We start from the raw sequence: 17,038 nt of genomic DNA, 5'->3' as shown, positions 1-17,038 counted from the left end.
GTGCGTGCCTGTGCGTGTGTGTGTGTGTGCGCGTGCCTGTGCGTGTGTGTGCGTGCCTGTGCGTGTGCGTGTGTGTGTGTGTGTGTGCGTGCCTGTGCGTGCCTGTGCGTGCGTGCGTGTGTGCGTGCGTGTGTGTGTGTGTGTGTGTGTGTGTGTGTGTGTGTGTGTGTGTGTGTGTGTGTGTGTGTGTGTGTGTGTGTGTGTGTGTGTGTGTGTGTGTGTGTGTGTGTGTGTGTGCGTGCGTGCGTGCGTGCGTGCGCGCGCGCGCGTGTGCTGTCTGGTTGATGATTGGTCCCAGCGCTGACTCATGCGTCCTCTCCTCTGTTCTCTCTGCAGGGCCGACACGTCAAGACCGGACAACTGGCCGCCATCAAGGTCATGGACGTCACAGAGGTCAGTGAATACAGAAGGTTTCAGTCCTCAGCAGCTGATGATGATGCTGATGATGGTTGATGCTGTTAGAACATTACAGAAGGAGAGAATTACCGGAAAAGAGATTCAGTCCAAACTGAAAAACGGTGGAAAACGAGGTTGAAAACTAGTCATTGATGTTTGTTTGCACACAGAAGTTCGATTTATTCGTCTGTTCGATTTATTCGTCTGTTCGATTTATTCGTCTGTTCGATTTATTCGTCTGTTCGATTTATTCGTCTGTTCGATTTATTCGTCTGTTCGATTCACCAGCTTCCCAAATCTCCGTTCAGCTTCTTGAGCATTGACCCGGTGGATGGATGATCATTGAACGTTGTCGTCGTAGACGATCTCTTTATAGCTGCATGCAGGTTAAACTGCTGCTGCACGTTTCTGTTGGAATCTCCAGCAGCCTGCATTCTCTCTGTTATGATATCTATAAATATATCTTTAAAGAGAACAGCTGACAGATGCACAGAAACTGAAACAGCAGCAGTTACAGACAAACCTTTACAGACACAACGACAACTGATCCCAAAGTAGTTTCATTACATCTGTTGCTTTAAATCACTTCTGATTCTTTACAACAGTGAACACCAAAACAAACTGACTCCTCCCCTCTCTCCCCCCTCTCCTCCTCTCTCTCCTCTCTCCTCCTCTCTCTCCTCTCCTCTCCCCTCTCTCTCTCCTCTCTCCTCCTCTCCTCCCCCCTCTCCTCCTCTCTCTCCTCTCTCCTCCTCTTTCTCCTCTCCTCTCCCCTCTCTCTCTCCTCTCTCTCCTCTCCTCTCTCCTCCTCTCTCTCCTCCCCTCTCTCTTCCCCCCCTCCTCCCCTCTCCTCCGCTCTCCCCTCTCTCTTCCCCCCCCTCCTCCTCTCTCTCTCCCTCTCCTCTCTCTCTCCTCTCTCCCCTCTCTCTCTCCTCTCTCCTCTCTCTTCCCCCCCCTCCTCCCCTCTCTGCTCCCTAAGTGTTCAGTCAGCGTTTTCTCTCCAGAAATAGTCTTCATTGTTCTCTAATCACTGAACTTCTAACTCTCTTCTTTCTTCTCTGGATGAATCTGGGTTTGTGTTTGAGGCTCAACACATTTTAAACTTCCTGAGGGAGGTGTCGGCCAATCGTCAGACAGACTGTGTGTGTGTGTGTGAGAACACGCAGACATGTCTTTTAAACTGAAGCCACGTCTCACTGTGCTTTTTATTGCTCATCATTAAATGAGTAAGTCGCTGAGACAACAGGAGAAATATTCACAAACACATCTTTTAGATGAGGAGGAGAAGGAGGAGTCAGCTTTTTACGTCATAATAATTATAATATTATAATAATCTTCATTTATACGGCACATTTCATACAGACTGCAGCTCAAAGTGCTGTACATTTAAAAATATATATAAAAACAGAAAACCTTTCTACAGAGCATGCTGTCTGCACTACATGTTAAGTGTAATTAAAACATTTCAACAGATGAATAAAAACTGGAGAACATTTTACATTTAAAATGACAAATAAATAAAGAAGTAGAAATGCAGCAGAACTGCTTCAGTCTGTTGGTTTTCCTTGAGGCCGTTGCTGCTCGTTCCAGAGGGATCGGTCTAATTGCTGGTGTCCCTCTTCATTGGATGTTTCAGGTGTGTTTGTGTTGGTGAATGTTTTCCACGAGTATCGACCCACCGCTGATGCTCTTTTCGGTTTTATGGTGTTCTCCAGAGTTTCTTCTGAAGGAGCATTCATAGTAGTTTTGAGTGAAATGTTTGTTGGGTGAATTGGCATCCAGCAATTAAATAAAAATCCCCCCTCAGAATGAATTTAGTTGGTGTTCCTCTGACTCTTGTTGTAGCGCCACCAACAGGTTAAAACATAAAACAAGAGTAAAACAAGTGTGAACGATGAAGCCGCTTCTCAAAGTGTCAGACGGTTAAGAGCTTCAGAATGAAAAGCCACCGGTTCCCCTCTGAGCTCCTCTCAGCTCTCCGTCTGTGGACACACGAGGCTGCCGCTGCTTACCGAGCCGCCGTAATAACCGTGAACGCGTTGTGTCATGTCAGCCCCGGTTCCTTTCAGGAAAAGAAACAAGGTGTCACTCTCAGCGGCTCGGTTTTACATCCTGCGTCTCCAGTTTAAACAACCCGAGCAGGAAGAAACAGACTTCATTCATTAGTTTTATTGCTTCCTCGTCATCTCGCAGGTAGTAAGAGCGTATTAACGAGTCTCTCTCTCTCTGATAGGACGAAGAGGAGGAGATTAAGATGGAAATCAACATGCTGAAGAAGTACTCCCACCACAGAAACATAGCCACCTACTACGGAGCCTTCATCAAGAAGAGTCCACCGGGCCACGACGACCAGCTATGGGTGAGTTTCACTTCTACTGATAACAACGACGGGATGTCCTGACAGCAACGTGTATGACGTTCAACCTGCTTAAACTACTGACCAATCACGACCTCCTGACCAATCACGACCAATCACGACCTCCTGACCAATCACGACCAATCACGACCAATCACGACCAATCACGACCTCCTGACCAATCACGACCTCCTGACCAATCACGACCAATCACGACCTCCTGACCAATCACGACCAATCACGACCAATCACGACCTCCTGACCAATCACGACCAATCACGACCTCCTGACCAATCACGACCTCCTGACCAATCACGACCTCCTGACCAATCACGACCAATCACGACCTCCTGACCAATCACGACCAATCACGACCAATCACGACCTCCTGACCAATCACGACCTCCTGACCAATCACGACCAATCACGACCTCCTGACCAATCACGACCAATCACGACCAATCACGACCTCCTGACCAATCACGACCAATCACGACCTCCTGACCAATCACGACCTCCTGACCAATCACGACCAATCACGACCTCCTGACCAATCACGACCAATCACAACCTCCTGACCAATCACGACCAATCACGACCTCCTGACCAATCACGACCAATCACGACCTCCTGACCAATCACGACCAATCACGACCAATCACGACCTCGTGACCAATCACGACCAATCACAACCTCCTGACCAATCACGACCAATCACGACCTCCTGACCAATCACAACCTCCTGACCAATCACGACCAATCACGACCTCCTGACCAATCACGACCAATCACAACCTCCTGACCAATCACGACCTCCTGACCAATCACGACCAATCACGACCTCCTGACCAATCACGACCAATCACGACCTCCTGACCAATCACGACCAATCACGACCTCCTGACCAATCACGACCAATCACAACCTCCTGACCAATCACGCAGACCTCCATCAAGGCCCGCCCTCTCTCGTGATGTTAATATAAAAGTGGTAAATCCTTTTTTGCGTCCTCCCCGTGGTTTGGATCAGCTCCAACATGTAATGGTTTCCTCCTTTTCCTGTTTTACAATCTTCCACCAAGTTTCATGAGAATCCGGCCGGTAGATTTGCAGTAATCCTGACAGACAGACAGACAGACACAAGAGAAAGCTGCTGCAGAGCAACAGAAACAGAGGAAACTGGAACAGAATGACATTTCATTTGGAGAATAAATCCTTGACAGTGATTCTGTTTTTAAAGTCATTATTGTCATTAGCTTTTTAAAATGGACAGCAACACGTCCAGATTCTTGAGTGAACATTTTTAGAACCTGTTGAATACTTGAGAATTGATTTACGTCACAATAGATGTCTGGATGTTTAGATTACTGTGACGAACTGATTTGTTGAATTCTATAAAAAACAAACAATAGAAATGAACACGTCACCCAAACGTTAATATGTCTGCTCACATTCTGCTTCCAAACAAGTCAAATCAGAAACAGATTTATTGCACATTCAAAGAACGATAAACAATCAAGTATAAAGTATAACAAACATGAATATGGGAAGAGAAACAGAAAGAGGCATGAGAGAGAACAATGCAAAAACACAACTCATCACAGAGAAACAATGAAACAACAGGGAGGGGCAGAGAACACACAGCAGGAGAGGTTTATAGCTGCAGGATGACCTGTTTATGATCCAGAGATCGACTCGCGGCCCTCAACAACAACAAATGGGCTCCATGTTTCTTTCTCCAGCTGCTCTTTGTGTTCACTGAACATCACGAAACACCGTCTGCTGAAGGTTGTACATGCATCCATGTGTTAAAGCTGCATTCTCTCTAGTGTCCACCAGGGGGCGACTCCTCTGGTTGTATAGAAGTCTATAGAAAATGACTCTACTTCTCTCTTGATTTATTACCTCAGTAAACATTGTAAACATGAGTTCATGGTCTCAGTCTCTAGTTTCAAGTCTTCTTCAATACAGCATGATGTTCATTTAGTACATTATGGTCCATTTAGAGTCACACAGACCATAAAGCAGGGGATGCTTTAGGGCGGGGCTACAGGCTGATTGACAGGTCTCCACCAGGGACATACGGCGTCTCTACGTCACTCCTCAGTCCAGATATGATCACTTCCTGTTCACTGGTTGCAAAAAACCAAGATGGCGACGGCGAAATCTGCGAACTCGAGGCTTCAAAACGTCCACAAACCGATGAGTGACATCACGACGACTTCGTCCACTTCTGATAAACAGTTTGTGGGAGTGACTCTCTTTTAGAGTCTAAAGTGGCCGTTTGATGAACTGCAGTTTTCGGCACGCTTAATGATATTAATGATTATGAATTATTTAGCCGTTAACGTTCACAAATCACAGCCGATTGATCTGCTGCCACAGTTTTCCGATGATACTCCGACATTTCAATCCAGATTTGAACCAAAAGAGTAAAAAGCGTGTTGAAGGTGTACTACAAGATAACAGTGGTGGTGTTGGTGTTATAATGATGTGTGTGTGAATCTCCTCCGTCCTCCAGCTGGTGATGGAGTTCTGCGGCGCCGGTTCCATCACGGATCTGGTGAAGAACACCAAAGGCAACACGCTGAAGGAGGACTGGATCGCCTACATCTCCAGAGAGATCCTCAGGGTCGGTTCCCCGTCTCGTCACCACATCTTCACCCTAGTTTTGAAAACCAGAACCGGTTTGACACTCTTCGTGTTCTCCTGCAGGGTTTGGCTCACCTGCACGCTCACCACGTCATCCACCGAGACATCAAGGGTCAGAACGTGCTGCTGACGGAGAACGCTGAAGTAAAACTGGGTCAGTTCTGTGTTTGTGTTGCTGCTGTTATCTTCTGATCTTCATGTTGTGAACAGACCTCTCACACAACAGCAAAGGGAAAACAGATGTTCTCACAGCATGCTGACTTCTGATACCTGAACGAGTACTGAATCAAGTAGGGGTGATTATGATCAATATTAGTCCTCTCATCAATACTCTTATTGGCTCTTTTTGATTCCTACTTACCGGTGTGTGTATCTATACATATATATAGATAAGTGGGAATTATTGTGATATACTTTTCTGATGGCTCTTTGAGGCACCTTTCTTTGAAGTTCTCTTTGAACTTCCTTAAACGTCTTTTTTAAAGAAGCGTTTAAGAAAATGGTTCTTCAGAGAACCTTGGTCTGAAAGGTTCTTTGTGGAACTAGAAAGGGTTCTTCTATGGCTTCACTCTAAAGAACCATTTTCGGTTCCAGATGGCACCGCTACCTTTCTTTGTGTACTTTACTCAGTGGGAATGCTTTGAAACATTGATAACTGACGCTGACTTCCTGTTCCTGCTAGTGGACTTCGGTGTGAGCGCTCAGCTGGACCGGACGGTGGGCCGGAGGAACACCTTCATCGGGACGCCGTACTGGATGGCTCCAGAGGTCATCGCCTGTGACGAGAACCCGGACGCTACCTACGACTACAGGGTGAGGGTCTGAACCGGATCCAGCAGGAACTGGATCTGCTGCTTCTACAATATCAGGGAGCGATTGAGTCGAGCTTCAGACCATTTGACAGGATTCGCAGGAAGAAAAGAGTCAGAATCGAAATCCCACACGTCCTCAAAGCCAGTTCATCAGGATCCACTCAGACAGTTCTGGGCGTGTTGACTGTGGTTCACAGAGGTTAAGGGTTCACTGGCTGACACGCAGTACAAAGGAGGTGAACAGTCTTTGGTTAGTGGTGGACATTATTCTTGTCATTATTAGGATTCTTTTTTTTTTTTTTTACAAAAGTACCGAGATGTTGCTTCTGATGGACGGTTACCAAGTCAGTTCATGTTTTGAAGCAAAAAATCACACAAAATACCACTTTTAGTGTTTGTGAACAATTTATCTTGAAGTCACTGAGAAACTTTGAGTAAAAAGTTTATTCGTGAAAGTTTAACAGAAACAAATGTTCCTTTTGCATTTGTGTGTTCAGTGTTTTGCAATCAGTTGATATACTTTTAAAATATAAAGAACTCTTCGACACACTTTACTTTTCTTTCATGCAATAATTTGCCGCTCCAGCTTTCTCCTACCTTCTGAATCCTGAAGCTGTAGCAGATAACACCTGAGGTCAGATATCACCTGAGGTCAGATATCACCTGAGGTCAGATAACACCTGAGGTCAGATATCACCTGAGGTCAGATATCACCTGAGGTCAGATATCACCTGAGGTCAGATATCACCTGAGGGTCAGATAACACCTGAGGTCAGATAACACCTGAGGTCAGATAGCACCTGAGGGTCAGATATCACCTGAGGTCAGATAACACCTGAGGTCAGATAACACCTGAGGTCAGATAACACCTGAGGTCAGATATCACCTGAGGTCAGATAACACCTGAGGTCAGATAACACCTGAGGTCAGATATCACCTGAGGGTCAGATAGCACCTGAGGTCAGATAGCACCTGAGGTCAGATAACACCTGAGGGTCAGATAGCACCTGAGGTCAGATATCACCTGAGGTCAGATAACACCTGAGGTCAGATATCACCTGAGGTCAGATAACACCTGAGGTCAGATAGCACCTGAGGGTCAGATAGCACCTGAGGTCAGATAGCACCTGAGGGTCAGATAACACCTGAGGTCAGATATCACCTGAGGTCAGATATCACCTGAGGTCAGATATCACCTGAGGTCAGATATCACCTGAGGTCAGATAACACCTGAGGTCAGATAGCACCTGAGGTCAGATATCACCTGAGGTCAGATAACACCTGAGGTCAGATAGCACCTGAGGGTCAGATATCACCTGAGGGTCAGATATCACCTGAGGTCAGATAGCACCTGAGGTCAGATAGCACCTGAGGTCAGATAGCACCTGAGGTCAGATAACACCTGAGGTCAGATATCACCTGAGGTCAGATAGCACCTGAGGTCAGATAGCACCTGAGGTCAGATAACACCTGAGGTCAGATATCACCTGAGGTCAGATAGCACCTGAGGTCAGATAGCACCTGAGGTCAGATAGCACCTGAGGTCAGATAACACCTGAGGTCAGATAACACCTGAGGTCAGATAGCACCTGAGGTCAGATAGCACCTGAGGTCAGATAACACCTGAGGTCAGATAACACCTGAGGTCAGATAGCACCTGAGGTCAGATAGCACCTGAGGTCAGATAGCACCTGAGGTCAGATAGCACCTGAGGTCAGATAACACCTGAGGTCAGATATCACCTGAGGTCAGATAGCACCTGAGGTCAGATATCACCTGAGGTCAGATAACACCTGAGGGTCATCCACAGGAACAGGTCACTCGTCTGTTGCTGTAGAATATCCTGAAGAGTTTCAGAAATCACAGCTTCAGTTCCCACATCGTCGCATGCTTTAAAGAGTCATGACACGTCCACCCTTTGTGAGAATGTGAATATGATGTGTATGAATGAGAGATTGTCCTGTCTTTCCTGCAGAGTGACCTCTGGTCCTGTGGAATCACGGCCATCGAGATGGCGGAGGGAGCTCCCCGTGAGTTATTTATTGTATTCCTCAGTCTGTTCTCATCGTATCGATCGGTTTGTATTCTGCTGTTCGATCAGGGTTTGGGTTTCATCATTAGTACAGAATGACACGCGTGTGTTTGACGTGTTCGTGTCTCCTCTTGTTTGCAGCTCTGTGTGACATGCATCCAATGAGAGCCCTCTTCCTCATCCCCAGAAACCCTCCTCCTCGACTCAAGTCCAAAAAATGGTTCGAGCTTTCAGTTTTATAAAATCCTTTTTATCAGAAAGTATCTCCGGCATTAACCGAACGGACGATTCGTCCGGACTCCAAACATCTCATTTCACCGACAGGTCGAAGAAGTTCTTCAGCTTCATCGAGGGCTGCCTGGTGAAGAACTACACGCAGCGTCCGCCCACCGAGCAGCTGCTCAAACACCCCTACATCCGGGACCAGCCCAACGAGAGGCAGGTCCGCATTCAGCTCAAAGACCACATCGACCGGACCAAGAAGAAGAGGGGCGAGAAGGGTGAGCTCACCAGATACACGTCCGTACTGTTTGACCGGGAGAAGACTTCCGGCTTCTAATGTTCTCATGTTCTAATGTTCTCATGTTCTCATGTTCTCATGTTCTAATGTTCTCATGTTCTAATGTTCAGGGTGTGTTGAGCCTTTAGGGCGTTTCTTTGCTCCTATTCTACTCACCGTGGTCTTTCTCTGGAACATGAAGTCCTGATCCTCTATGGAACAGAACCATCATGACTAGAAGAAGAGAGAACGAGAACATGTCTTTAGTGCAGAATAACAGTTATGATGACATACATCATGGAAAAGATAACATGCAAGTTGAATTTCTGTGATCATTTATTTCACAAAAATTGGAAAAAACAGCCCCTCTCCTCTCTTCCTCTCTCCTCTCCTCCTCTCCTCTCTCCTCTCTCCTCTCTCCTCTCCTCTCCCCTCCTCTCCTCTCCTCTCTTGCTCTCTCCTCTCCTCCTCTCCTCTCCTCCTCTCTCCTCTCCTCTCCCCTCCTCTTCTCTCCTCTCTTCCTCTCTCCTCTCCTCCTCTCCTCCTCTCTCCTCTCCTCTCCCCTCCTCTCCTCTCCTCTCTTCCTCTCTCCTCCTCTCCTCTCCTCCTCTCCCCTCCTCTCCCCTCCTCTCTCCTCTCTCCTCTCCTCTCTTCCTCTCCCCTCCTCTCTCCTCTCCTCTCTCCTCTTCTTTCCTCTCTCCTCTCTCCTCCCCCCTCTTCTTTCCTCTCTCCTCTCTCCTCTCCTCTCTCCTCTTCTTTCCTCTCTCCTCTCTCCTCCCCCCTCCTCTCCTCCTCTCTCCCCCCTCCTCTCCTCCTCTCTCCTCTCCTCGCTCCTCTTCTTTCCTCTCCTCCTCTCTCCTCTCTCCTCTCCTCTCTTCCTCTCCCCTCCTCTCTCCTCTCCTCTCTCCTCTTCTTTCCTCTCTCCTCTCTCCTCCCCCCTCTTCTTTCCTCTCTCCTCTCTCCTCTCCTCTCTCCTCTTCTTTCCTCTCTCCTCTCTCCTCCCCCCTCCTCTCCTCCTCTCTCCCCCCTCCTCTCCTCCTCTCTCCTCTCCTCGCTCCTCTTCTTTCCTCTCCTCCTCTCTCCTCTCTCCTCTCCTCTCTCCTCAAAGTATCTCCTCCTTGTTGTCACATGACTGTTGGCCTGAGATGAATCAATCATGACTTGACAGCTGTTGTTTGGTTGTTCCTCAGATGAGACGGAGTATGAATACAGTGGAAGTGAAGAAGAGGAGGAGGAGGCGTCTGAGCAGGAAGGAGAGCCGAGGTCAGTATACATCATCGCACATGAAGAAGAACTTGCTGGTGCTTTGTTTGCCTCTTTCTGTGTGTGTGCATGCAAACCAGCAAACACAACATGAATCTAGCGTCTGTCTGAACGTGATGGTGAAGCAGCAGCATGTCACTGTGGGTCACACTCTCCATCAAATAAACACTCAGAGTTCCTTTTTGTCGTTCTTCGTGGTTAGAAGTGTGTTTGGCAGACGGAGTGCAACAGCAGGTTTCCAATGATATGTTCCGTTCTAATTCTCCATCAATGTCTTTTAACACTCAAAATCCTCAGCATCCTAAAGTTGTTAAAACTTTCTCCTGACGAGCCAAATGAAAGCAGCTAAAGTTTTTAAACCGCGTCCTCCGTGCAGCTCCATCGTCAACCAGCCGGGCGAGTCGACGCTGCGCCGCGACTTCATCCGGCTGCAGCAGGAGAACAAGGAGCGATCGGAGGTGCTGCGGCGCCAGCAGCACCTCCAGGAGCAGCAGCTCCGCGAGCAGGAGGAGTACAAGAGGCAGCTGCTGGCCGAGCGGCAGAAACGCATCGAGCAGCAGAAGGAGCAGCGGAGGCGGCTGGAGGAGGTGAGCGCGCCGCTTCACACCGTCCTGTTCGTGTAAAGAAAGACTGGAGAAGTCCACCGGGCTACGCTGCAATGCATGATGGTACAGGACTGTTATTCCTCTCGTGTCCCTGGTAATTAAACAAGTCAAAGCACAAAGGTCAGTCAGAGCTGCTAAAGCAAAACCCAGGTTGTAAAAGTCTGCCTGTTTAATTCAAACCCAAATCTGAAGTCGAGATGATTTATGTGTGAAGCGTCGTTGGAATCGGACTAGAAAGAGAGAGTTATTCATGAAGCATCCTCAACAGAGCCGCAGGAGGTGAACCTGGATATGTTGCGTTCATGGGAGTTCGTTCATCGCAGGTTGAGCACTGAGTTAAAGGATCGATGCTGAAGATAAACAGGGAGGATGAGCTCGCTCTGCATGCTGTGGATCTGCATGCTGTGGATCTGCACGCTGCGGATCTGCACGCTGCGGATCTGCACGCTGCGGATCTGCACGCTGCGGATCTGCACGCTGCGGATCTGCACGCTGCGGATCTGCACGCTGCGGATCTGCACGCGGCGGATCTGCACGCTGCGGATCTGCACGCTGCGGATCTGCACGCTGCGGATCTGCACGCTGGGGATCTGCACGCTGGGGATCTGCACGCTGGGGATCTGCACGCTGCGGATCTGCACGCTGCGGATCTGCACGCTGCGGATCTGCACGCTGCGGATCTGCACGCTGGGGATCTGCACGCTGTGGATCTGCACGCTGGGGATCGGCATGCTGTGGATCTGCATGCGGTGGATCTGCATGCTGGGGATCTGCATGCTGTGGATCTGCATGCTGGGGATCTGCATGCTGTGGATCTGCACGCTGTGGATCTGCACGCTGTGGATCTGCACGCGGTGGCTCTGCATGCGGTGGCTCTGCATGCGGTGGCTCTGCATGCTGTGGATCTGCACGCTGTGGATCTGCACGCTGTGGATCTGCACGCGGTGGCTCTGCACGCGGTGGCTCTGCATGCGGTGGCTCTGCACGCTGTGGATCTGCATGCTGTGGATCTGCTGCTCTGTTTGTTAGACGTGCAGCAGCTCGTTTTCAGGCTCGGCTGTAAATCTGACTTCAGTGCCTCGAAAAACAAAACACAGTCATGTAGTTAATAACAATAAATAAAAGTGTCAGGGATTATCATACTATACCCAAATACATTCATACAATTCAATTCATAAATGATTTGAATTGGTTCGAGCTTCTCTTTGGATTATATATTTCTATGTGACTGTGAATTGAATGACATGAGGAACTGAAATCATCACACTGGACATATTCTGTGGTGTTGGACGGACACAACAAGCTATTAGAATTGTAACCTTGTGCTCTGGGAAACTGATGCACTGTGATTATATATATATATTATATGTTTTAATTCATATATACACATTTATAGAAACAATATATAACTTAAATTTGCTGCGGGATCTCCGTGCCACACATGACGTGAAGCCCTTTTTCCTCGCAGCAACAACGGCGTGAGCGCGAGATGAGGAGGCAGCAGGAGCGCGAGCAGCGCCGGCGCGAGCAAGAGGAGAAGAGACGCGTGGAGGAGCTGGAGCGACGCCGCAAAGAGGAGGAGGAGCGCAGGAGGACCGAGGAGGAGAAGAGGAGGGCCGACCGAGAACAGGTACACGAGCGTTTATATCTTATTCATGTGGATGTGAATCAGAAGGAAAGAGATGCTTTGAGTGTGATTGGTGATGGTTTTTGTGATGCAACCATTTCTGTATTTGCTCTTTTTGAGCCCCTTTGCATCTCAGTTATTGTTGTTTTTATCACCTAATTAAATTACTTTTTTCCTGTGTGACTTTGGCTCATAACGCGGTTGTGAATATGATTTTTTTCTATGTGGAACATTGCATTTCTTTTTGCAAAACAACCCCCCAACACACAAAAACGTTGGGACTTTCTTCTTGCAATAACAAGATCCCGAAGTCCTGCTTGTTGTTGCCACATTTCCGTGTCTGCACCACGTTTTGCACACCGTCCTCGTGGTGAGGATGCTGTTTGTGCAAATTAAAGATATTATTTGTTGAGGACGCTGAGCTGAAGGGGGCGGGGCTGGTCTGTGTTTTGATCGACAGGACTACATCCGCCGCCAGCTGGAGGAGGAGCAGAGGCAGCTGGAGATCCTGCAGCAGCAGCTGCTCCACGAACAGGCCATGCTGCTGGTGGGTGTCTGAAGCATCACACCCTTATTCTAGTCTCTTCCTATTTGATGATTATTCCCTCTCTCTTTCTTTCAAAAAGTTTCCTCTCGTTCTGACATTTCCATCAGTTTGTGTCCCAGGAGGTTCATTTTGTTTCCACAGCTCTCAGGTTGTTAAGCTTTATAACGCAGGTTCTTATTATTCCTCCGTTTACACAAACCTTCCTGATTGAGTTTCCGATCTGAACTTAATCGAGTTTTCTTCGGGACTGACTCGGGACTTTTGTAGACCCGAGGGGAGCCGTTAACGGTTGAGGTCAGAACTGTATCGGTGTTCTCAGGGTTTCTTTTGCAGAGGAAGTCGGGATGTTTACGCGGCTCGTCGTGACGGCGATGTCGTCACCAGGAAACCGGTCATCCAGCTGGAAGAGGGCTTCCCCTGTTTCACACTCCAGATGTGTTTCATATTTAAAGGATCGTGCTCCTCTGGGGTTACGGAGGACACTGACATAATGAAAGGAAATGAGGCTCATATCCTCACAGGTCTCTTCATCATCGGCTCCTCCATCACTGATGAACTTCATTCTGTGAAATCTGATCGAAAGTACTCGAACACCAGAGGCTACTAGAATACATGGTGTACTTGTACCTCGTTTGACAGGCTCTCTCTCGCTCGTTCAGATGTGGCCTCTGGCAACGTGCACAAGAATCACAGCTCATAAAAAACATCAGTGTTTTAATAGTTCAGAGGTTTAACTTTGACCAGCGGTTAAATGCTGAAAACAGATGTGCACATTCGTCCCACAAGCTGTTTCTTCACTTTTGTTTGTTTTCGGAGGTCAAACCTTATTTTTGGTGTTTTAAAAACACCATCCTGAAGTTATAAATATTAAATATAAAACACCTCTTCCTCTAATTTCTCACCTCTGATTTCAAGCTCAGTTAGTTAGTCGAACCTGTATTATAATTGAACTCTTTATAATGCATTTGAACTTTAGCGGCTGTTGGCTGTTGGTGTGGCTCTTCAGTCAGAGATAATGTTCAATTTCTCCCAAACAATAAAGATCCACATCTGTTCCTCAAAGCCGACATGTTGATTCGACAAAAGATGAAGCTGTGATACTGAGTATTACGACATGAGGGGAAAATGAGTTTATTTGTTATTTTTGCATTTCAAGAATGAAGTCAAAATGTTGAAAATAAGGTTTTCAGAGCGAGGCATAAAAAAAAAAATTTAAAAAAAAATCTAAATCAGAGGAAGTTTATTCTTATTTTGCATTTTGAGAATAAAGTCAAAATGTTAAAAATAAACGTTGAACTTTTGAGAATAAATCAGAGGTAGCCCACATGTTGAAACTTTCAACTTAGTTTTCAAAAACACACAAACCATCTTCCTCCTCTCATGTTCGGCCCTAATACTCTTCCATACGAAAAGCTTTTTGACTGAACTATTTAGATGCAGCTATTCTATATTTTGTTATCGTAAATCTGGCAAGAAAAGGATGAAATGAATTACAAATCTGAGACGTAAAAGACCGTAAAGACCCCCCCCCCCCTCTAATCGTTATCTAACCGAGTCGCTCCTCCAGGAGGCTCACGGTGATGCGCTGCCCACGTCACAGGTTTGGAGAATGAGTTGTAATGTTGAACAGCGTTGCTCCTGAGACCTTACAGAGAACATGTTTCCTTAATGAATGTTTGAATGTTTGTGGATCCCAGAATACATTCAGGTTGCTGTCTTCTAAACAGAATCAAAGATTTAAAAAGCAGCTGTGGAGACGACACGACTTCCCTCAGAGGGTTTCTTTGGTTCAACTTGCCCCTCCCTGTACTCAGGAGAATAAATGGCGGGAGCTTGAGGAGCAGCGCCAAGCCCAGAAGCTCCAGATACAGCTGCAGCAGGAGCAGGCCTACCTGCTGTCCCTCCAGCAAAACCAGAGCCCGGGTAGTAAAGCAGCCCAGCAGCAGAGCACCAAACCCCCCCAGAGCGCTCCACGGGACATAAGGCCCGAAGAACCGCCGCAGAGCTCGGACTCTGCAGGTCAGAAACTCAGGCCGGAGAAAACCACAGAATCCAAACGACCCGATGCTGACCTCCGAGGCTCCGCCCCCCGAGGCCCCGCCCCTGACTCTGAGCCAATCAGAGAGGTGAACCCCGCTTTTGCAGCATCGCCGCACCGCTGACGTGCTGCAGAATGTTTCCTCTGCTTGTGTGTACTCACTCTCTAGCTGCTGGTGTGGGACGTGTGGCTCAATGTCTAATAACTTAACAGCTCCAGCGAGTTAACTAATCTACACCCAAATTAAAAACCATCACGAAGATTAAAGACCTTTTAAAACTACTTGTGCAGCAGCAACACACCAGTTGATATGCTCAGTCCGTATAGCTCTATATGGAAGACCATTTCTGCCAGCAAAAGGTTACAAAAAATTCCACAAAAATAAAAAAATTCTAATTATTTCCTTTTTTTTGCTGGCGAAAGAAAAAAAAACAAGAAAAAAAACCAGATTTAACTTAAATACTTCAACAGCTTGATGTTTCGCAAGAAGCAGCTCTGGAGTATGAGGAATAAAACCAATGTGGCTGAGGTGACGACCTTCAATAAACAGCAACTGGAACTTTTTTTTTTTGCTGGCAGAAAAAAAGTTTAAAATCAAAATAATTTTCTTCTTTTTTGGCAGCAAAAAAATGTAAATCTTTTTTTCGGGGGGTGGATTCATTTTATTTTATTTTTTTAGTTACTTTTTTATTTTTTTGGCTGTCCGAAATGGCCTTCCATAGCTCTACGAACTGTTGATGAACAATGAAATGAACTTAAAGTGCCAGTGCGTAGCGCTAACAAACAAACATCTGGTTACCGGTAGCTCGGTGAGCAAGGGACGCCTGGCCAATCCCAGCGCTCGAATGCTACACGGGGCGGGTCTTGCCAAAGAAGAGCAGTGGGATTCATCACTAGCTCCGGAGACTGTTCGCTGGCTAGCTAGCTCGTTAGCTTGTCTGTGTGGAGTAAGACTGGGGGAACCATGAGACCCAGCGGCCACCAAGGTCCACTGTTCGGCTCTTTTTCTATAAAAAGAAAGCGTGGTGGAATTAACAAGCTAACGGACTAGCATACTATTTAGCTCGCTAGCTTGCTAACGCCACCATGCTTTAATGCTACACTGGTTACAGAAAATGTGCCGAACAAGTTTGTGACTCATCTGACGATAGCGATGTGCTTTCTTTATGTGACAAGAGTGTGTGGATGAAGCATTCATAACGTTACGACTCGTTTTAGTCGTTAATGCAAAACCACCTGAACAGCTCCTCCTCCTCCTCTTCCTCCTCACTGCTGCTCCTCTCATCAGCCTCCCTGTTGTCTTTGCCACCATAATACAACGAGCCACCTCATGAGTCTCTCTCTTTTTAGCATCCTGCTGTTGCCATTCATCACCTGGTGGGGGAGGAAAAGGAGCGAGACACACAAGCTCCAAATCACCTGAGTGACTAAATGCTGTTTCGTTTAGTTCTTCGGCTCTTTCAGGTGATGCAAAACACAAACCTGGGCTCGGGTGCCAGCAGCCCGCTGTTCGGCTCATTTTCTACAGCCTATGTAGCATGATAGCGTGGTGGAAACGGCACGCTAACTCGGAGCCAAATGGACTAGCGTGCTAAAAACCTGGTTGAAATAATCATCCGTTGTTTTGACCCGGAGACACGTGATCCCTACAGAAAGGTTCCCACTGTCATAATGTATGTATTCACCAAGTTCAGGAATTCAAGGATCATTTATTGTCATCATACAAAAACAGGGTTGCACAAAAAAATGCTGAAAGATTCCTGTAGGTCCATTGATTTAAATGTTTATAACTATAATGATTCCTGTTGTAACTGTCCTGTACGGTTCTACAGTCCTCGCCATCGATTTAGTGTTCAAGGAGGAATGACAGACTTTACGTTTCCCTCCACATGAAGTGTATGATCCGTCTGAACTGTTCTCACTGAGCTTCTCTGTCTGACTTGCAGTGAACGTGCTGATCACGTGATTATTCATTTAACCGCCTCTTGACTCTGATTCTGCAGCTCTGCGTATTAACTCGTCAGCGGCTGTAAACTGATGCACGTCCAGACTGGACTGTTGTCAGTCGGCCTGCTGCAGGAGGACTTCTAGCAGAAGAGGTTCATCTGGAGAGTGAAAGCTCCTTTTAACAGCAGAATGTTCACATTAAGACTTGATGATCAGGTTTTGCAGGATGAATTAGGTCATTTCTTCGGGTTTTCGTCCACGTGAA

At 47.1% G+C, this 17,038-nt stretch overlaps 1 protein-coding gene across 10 annotated transcripts in view; it reads left to right on the top strand.

Moving 5' to 3' along the window:
- The window catches only part of LOC306783677 (mitogen-activated protein kinase kinase kinase kinase 4-like), a 67,026-nt gene that overhangs the window by 22,174 nt on the left and 27,814 nt on the right, over positions 1-17,038 (top strand). For 4 of the 10 annotated variants that reach the window (XM_079277435.1, XM_079277430.1, XM_079277432.1 and 1 more), the window contains exons 3-15: positions 337-393; positions 2,630-2,755; positions 5,273-5,383; positions 5,467-5,557; positions 6,086-6,216; positions 8,191-8,245; positions 8,389-8,467; positions 8,572-8,747; positions 9,937-10,009; positions 10,386-10,596; positions 12,083-12,244; positions 12,702-12,788; positions 14,603-14,914. In XM_079277435.1, the coding sequence (XP_079133561.1) occupies positions 337-393; positions 2,630-2,755; positions 5,273-5,383; positions 5,467-5,557; positions 6,086-6,216; positions 8,191-8,245; positions 8,389-8,467; positions 8,572-8,747; positions 9,937-10,009; positions 10,386-10,596; positions 12,083-12,244; positions 12,702-12,788; positions 14,603-14,914 (1,671 nt within the window). The remainder of the gene's footprint in view (positions 1-336; positions 394-2,629; positions 2,756-5,272; positions 5,384-5,466; positions 5,558-6,085; positions 6,217-8,190; positions 8,246-8,388; positions 8,468-8,571; positions 8,748-9,936; positions 10,010-10,385; positions 10,597-12,082; positions 12,245-12,701; positions 12,789-14,602; positions 14,915-17,038) is intronic. The other 6 variants (XM_079277434.1, XM_079277428.1, XM_079277431.1 and 3 more) reach the window with 3 other exon arrangements.

Source organism: Melanostigma gelatinosum (assembly GCF_949748355.1).
Source record: "Melanostigma gelatinosum genome assembly, chromosome: 10".
NCBI classification, from domain to species: Eukaryota; Metazoa; Chordata; class Actinopteri; order Perciformes; family Zoarcidae; genus Melanostigma; species Melanostigma gelatinosum.
Note: the sequence above shows the minus strand (reverse complement) of the source record. Positions and strands in the feature narration are given on the sequence as shown.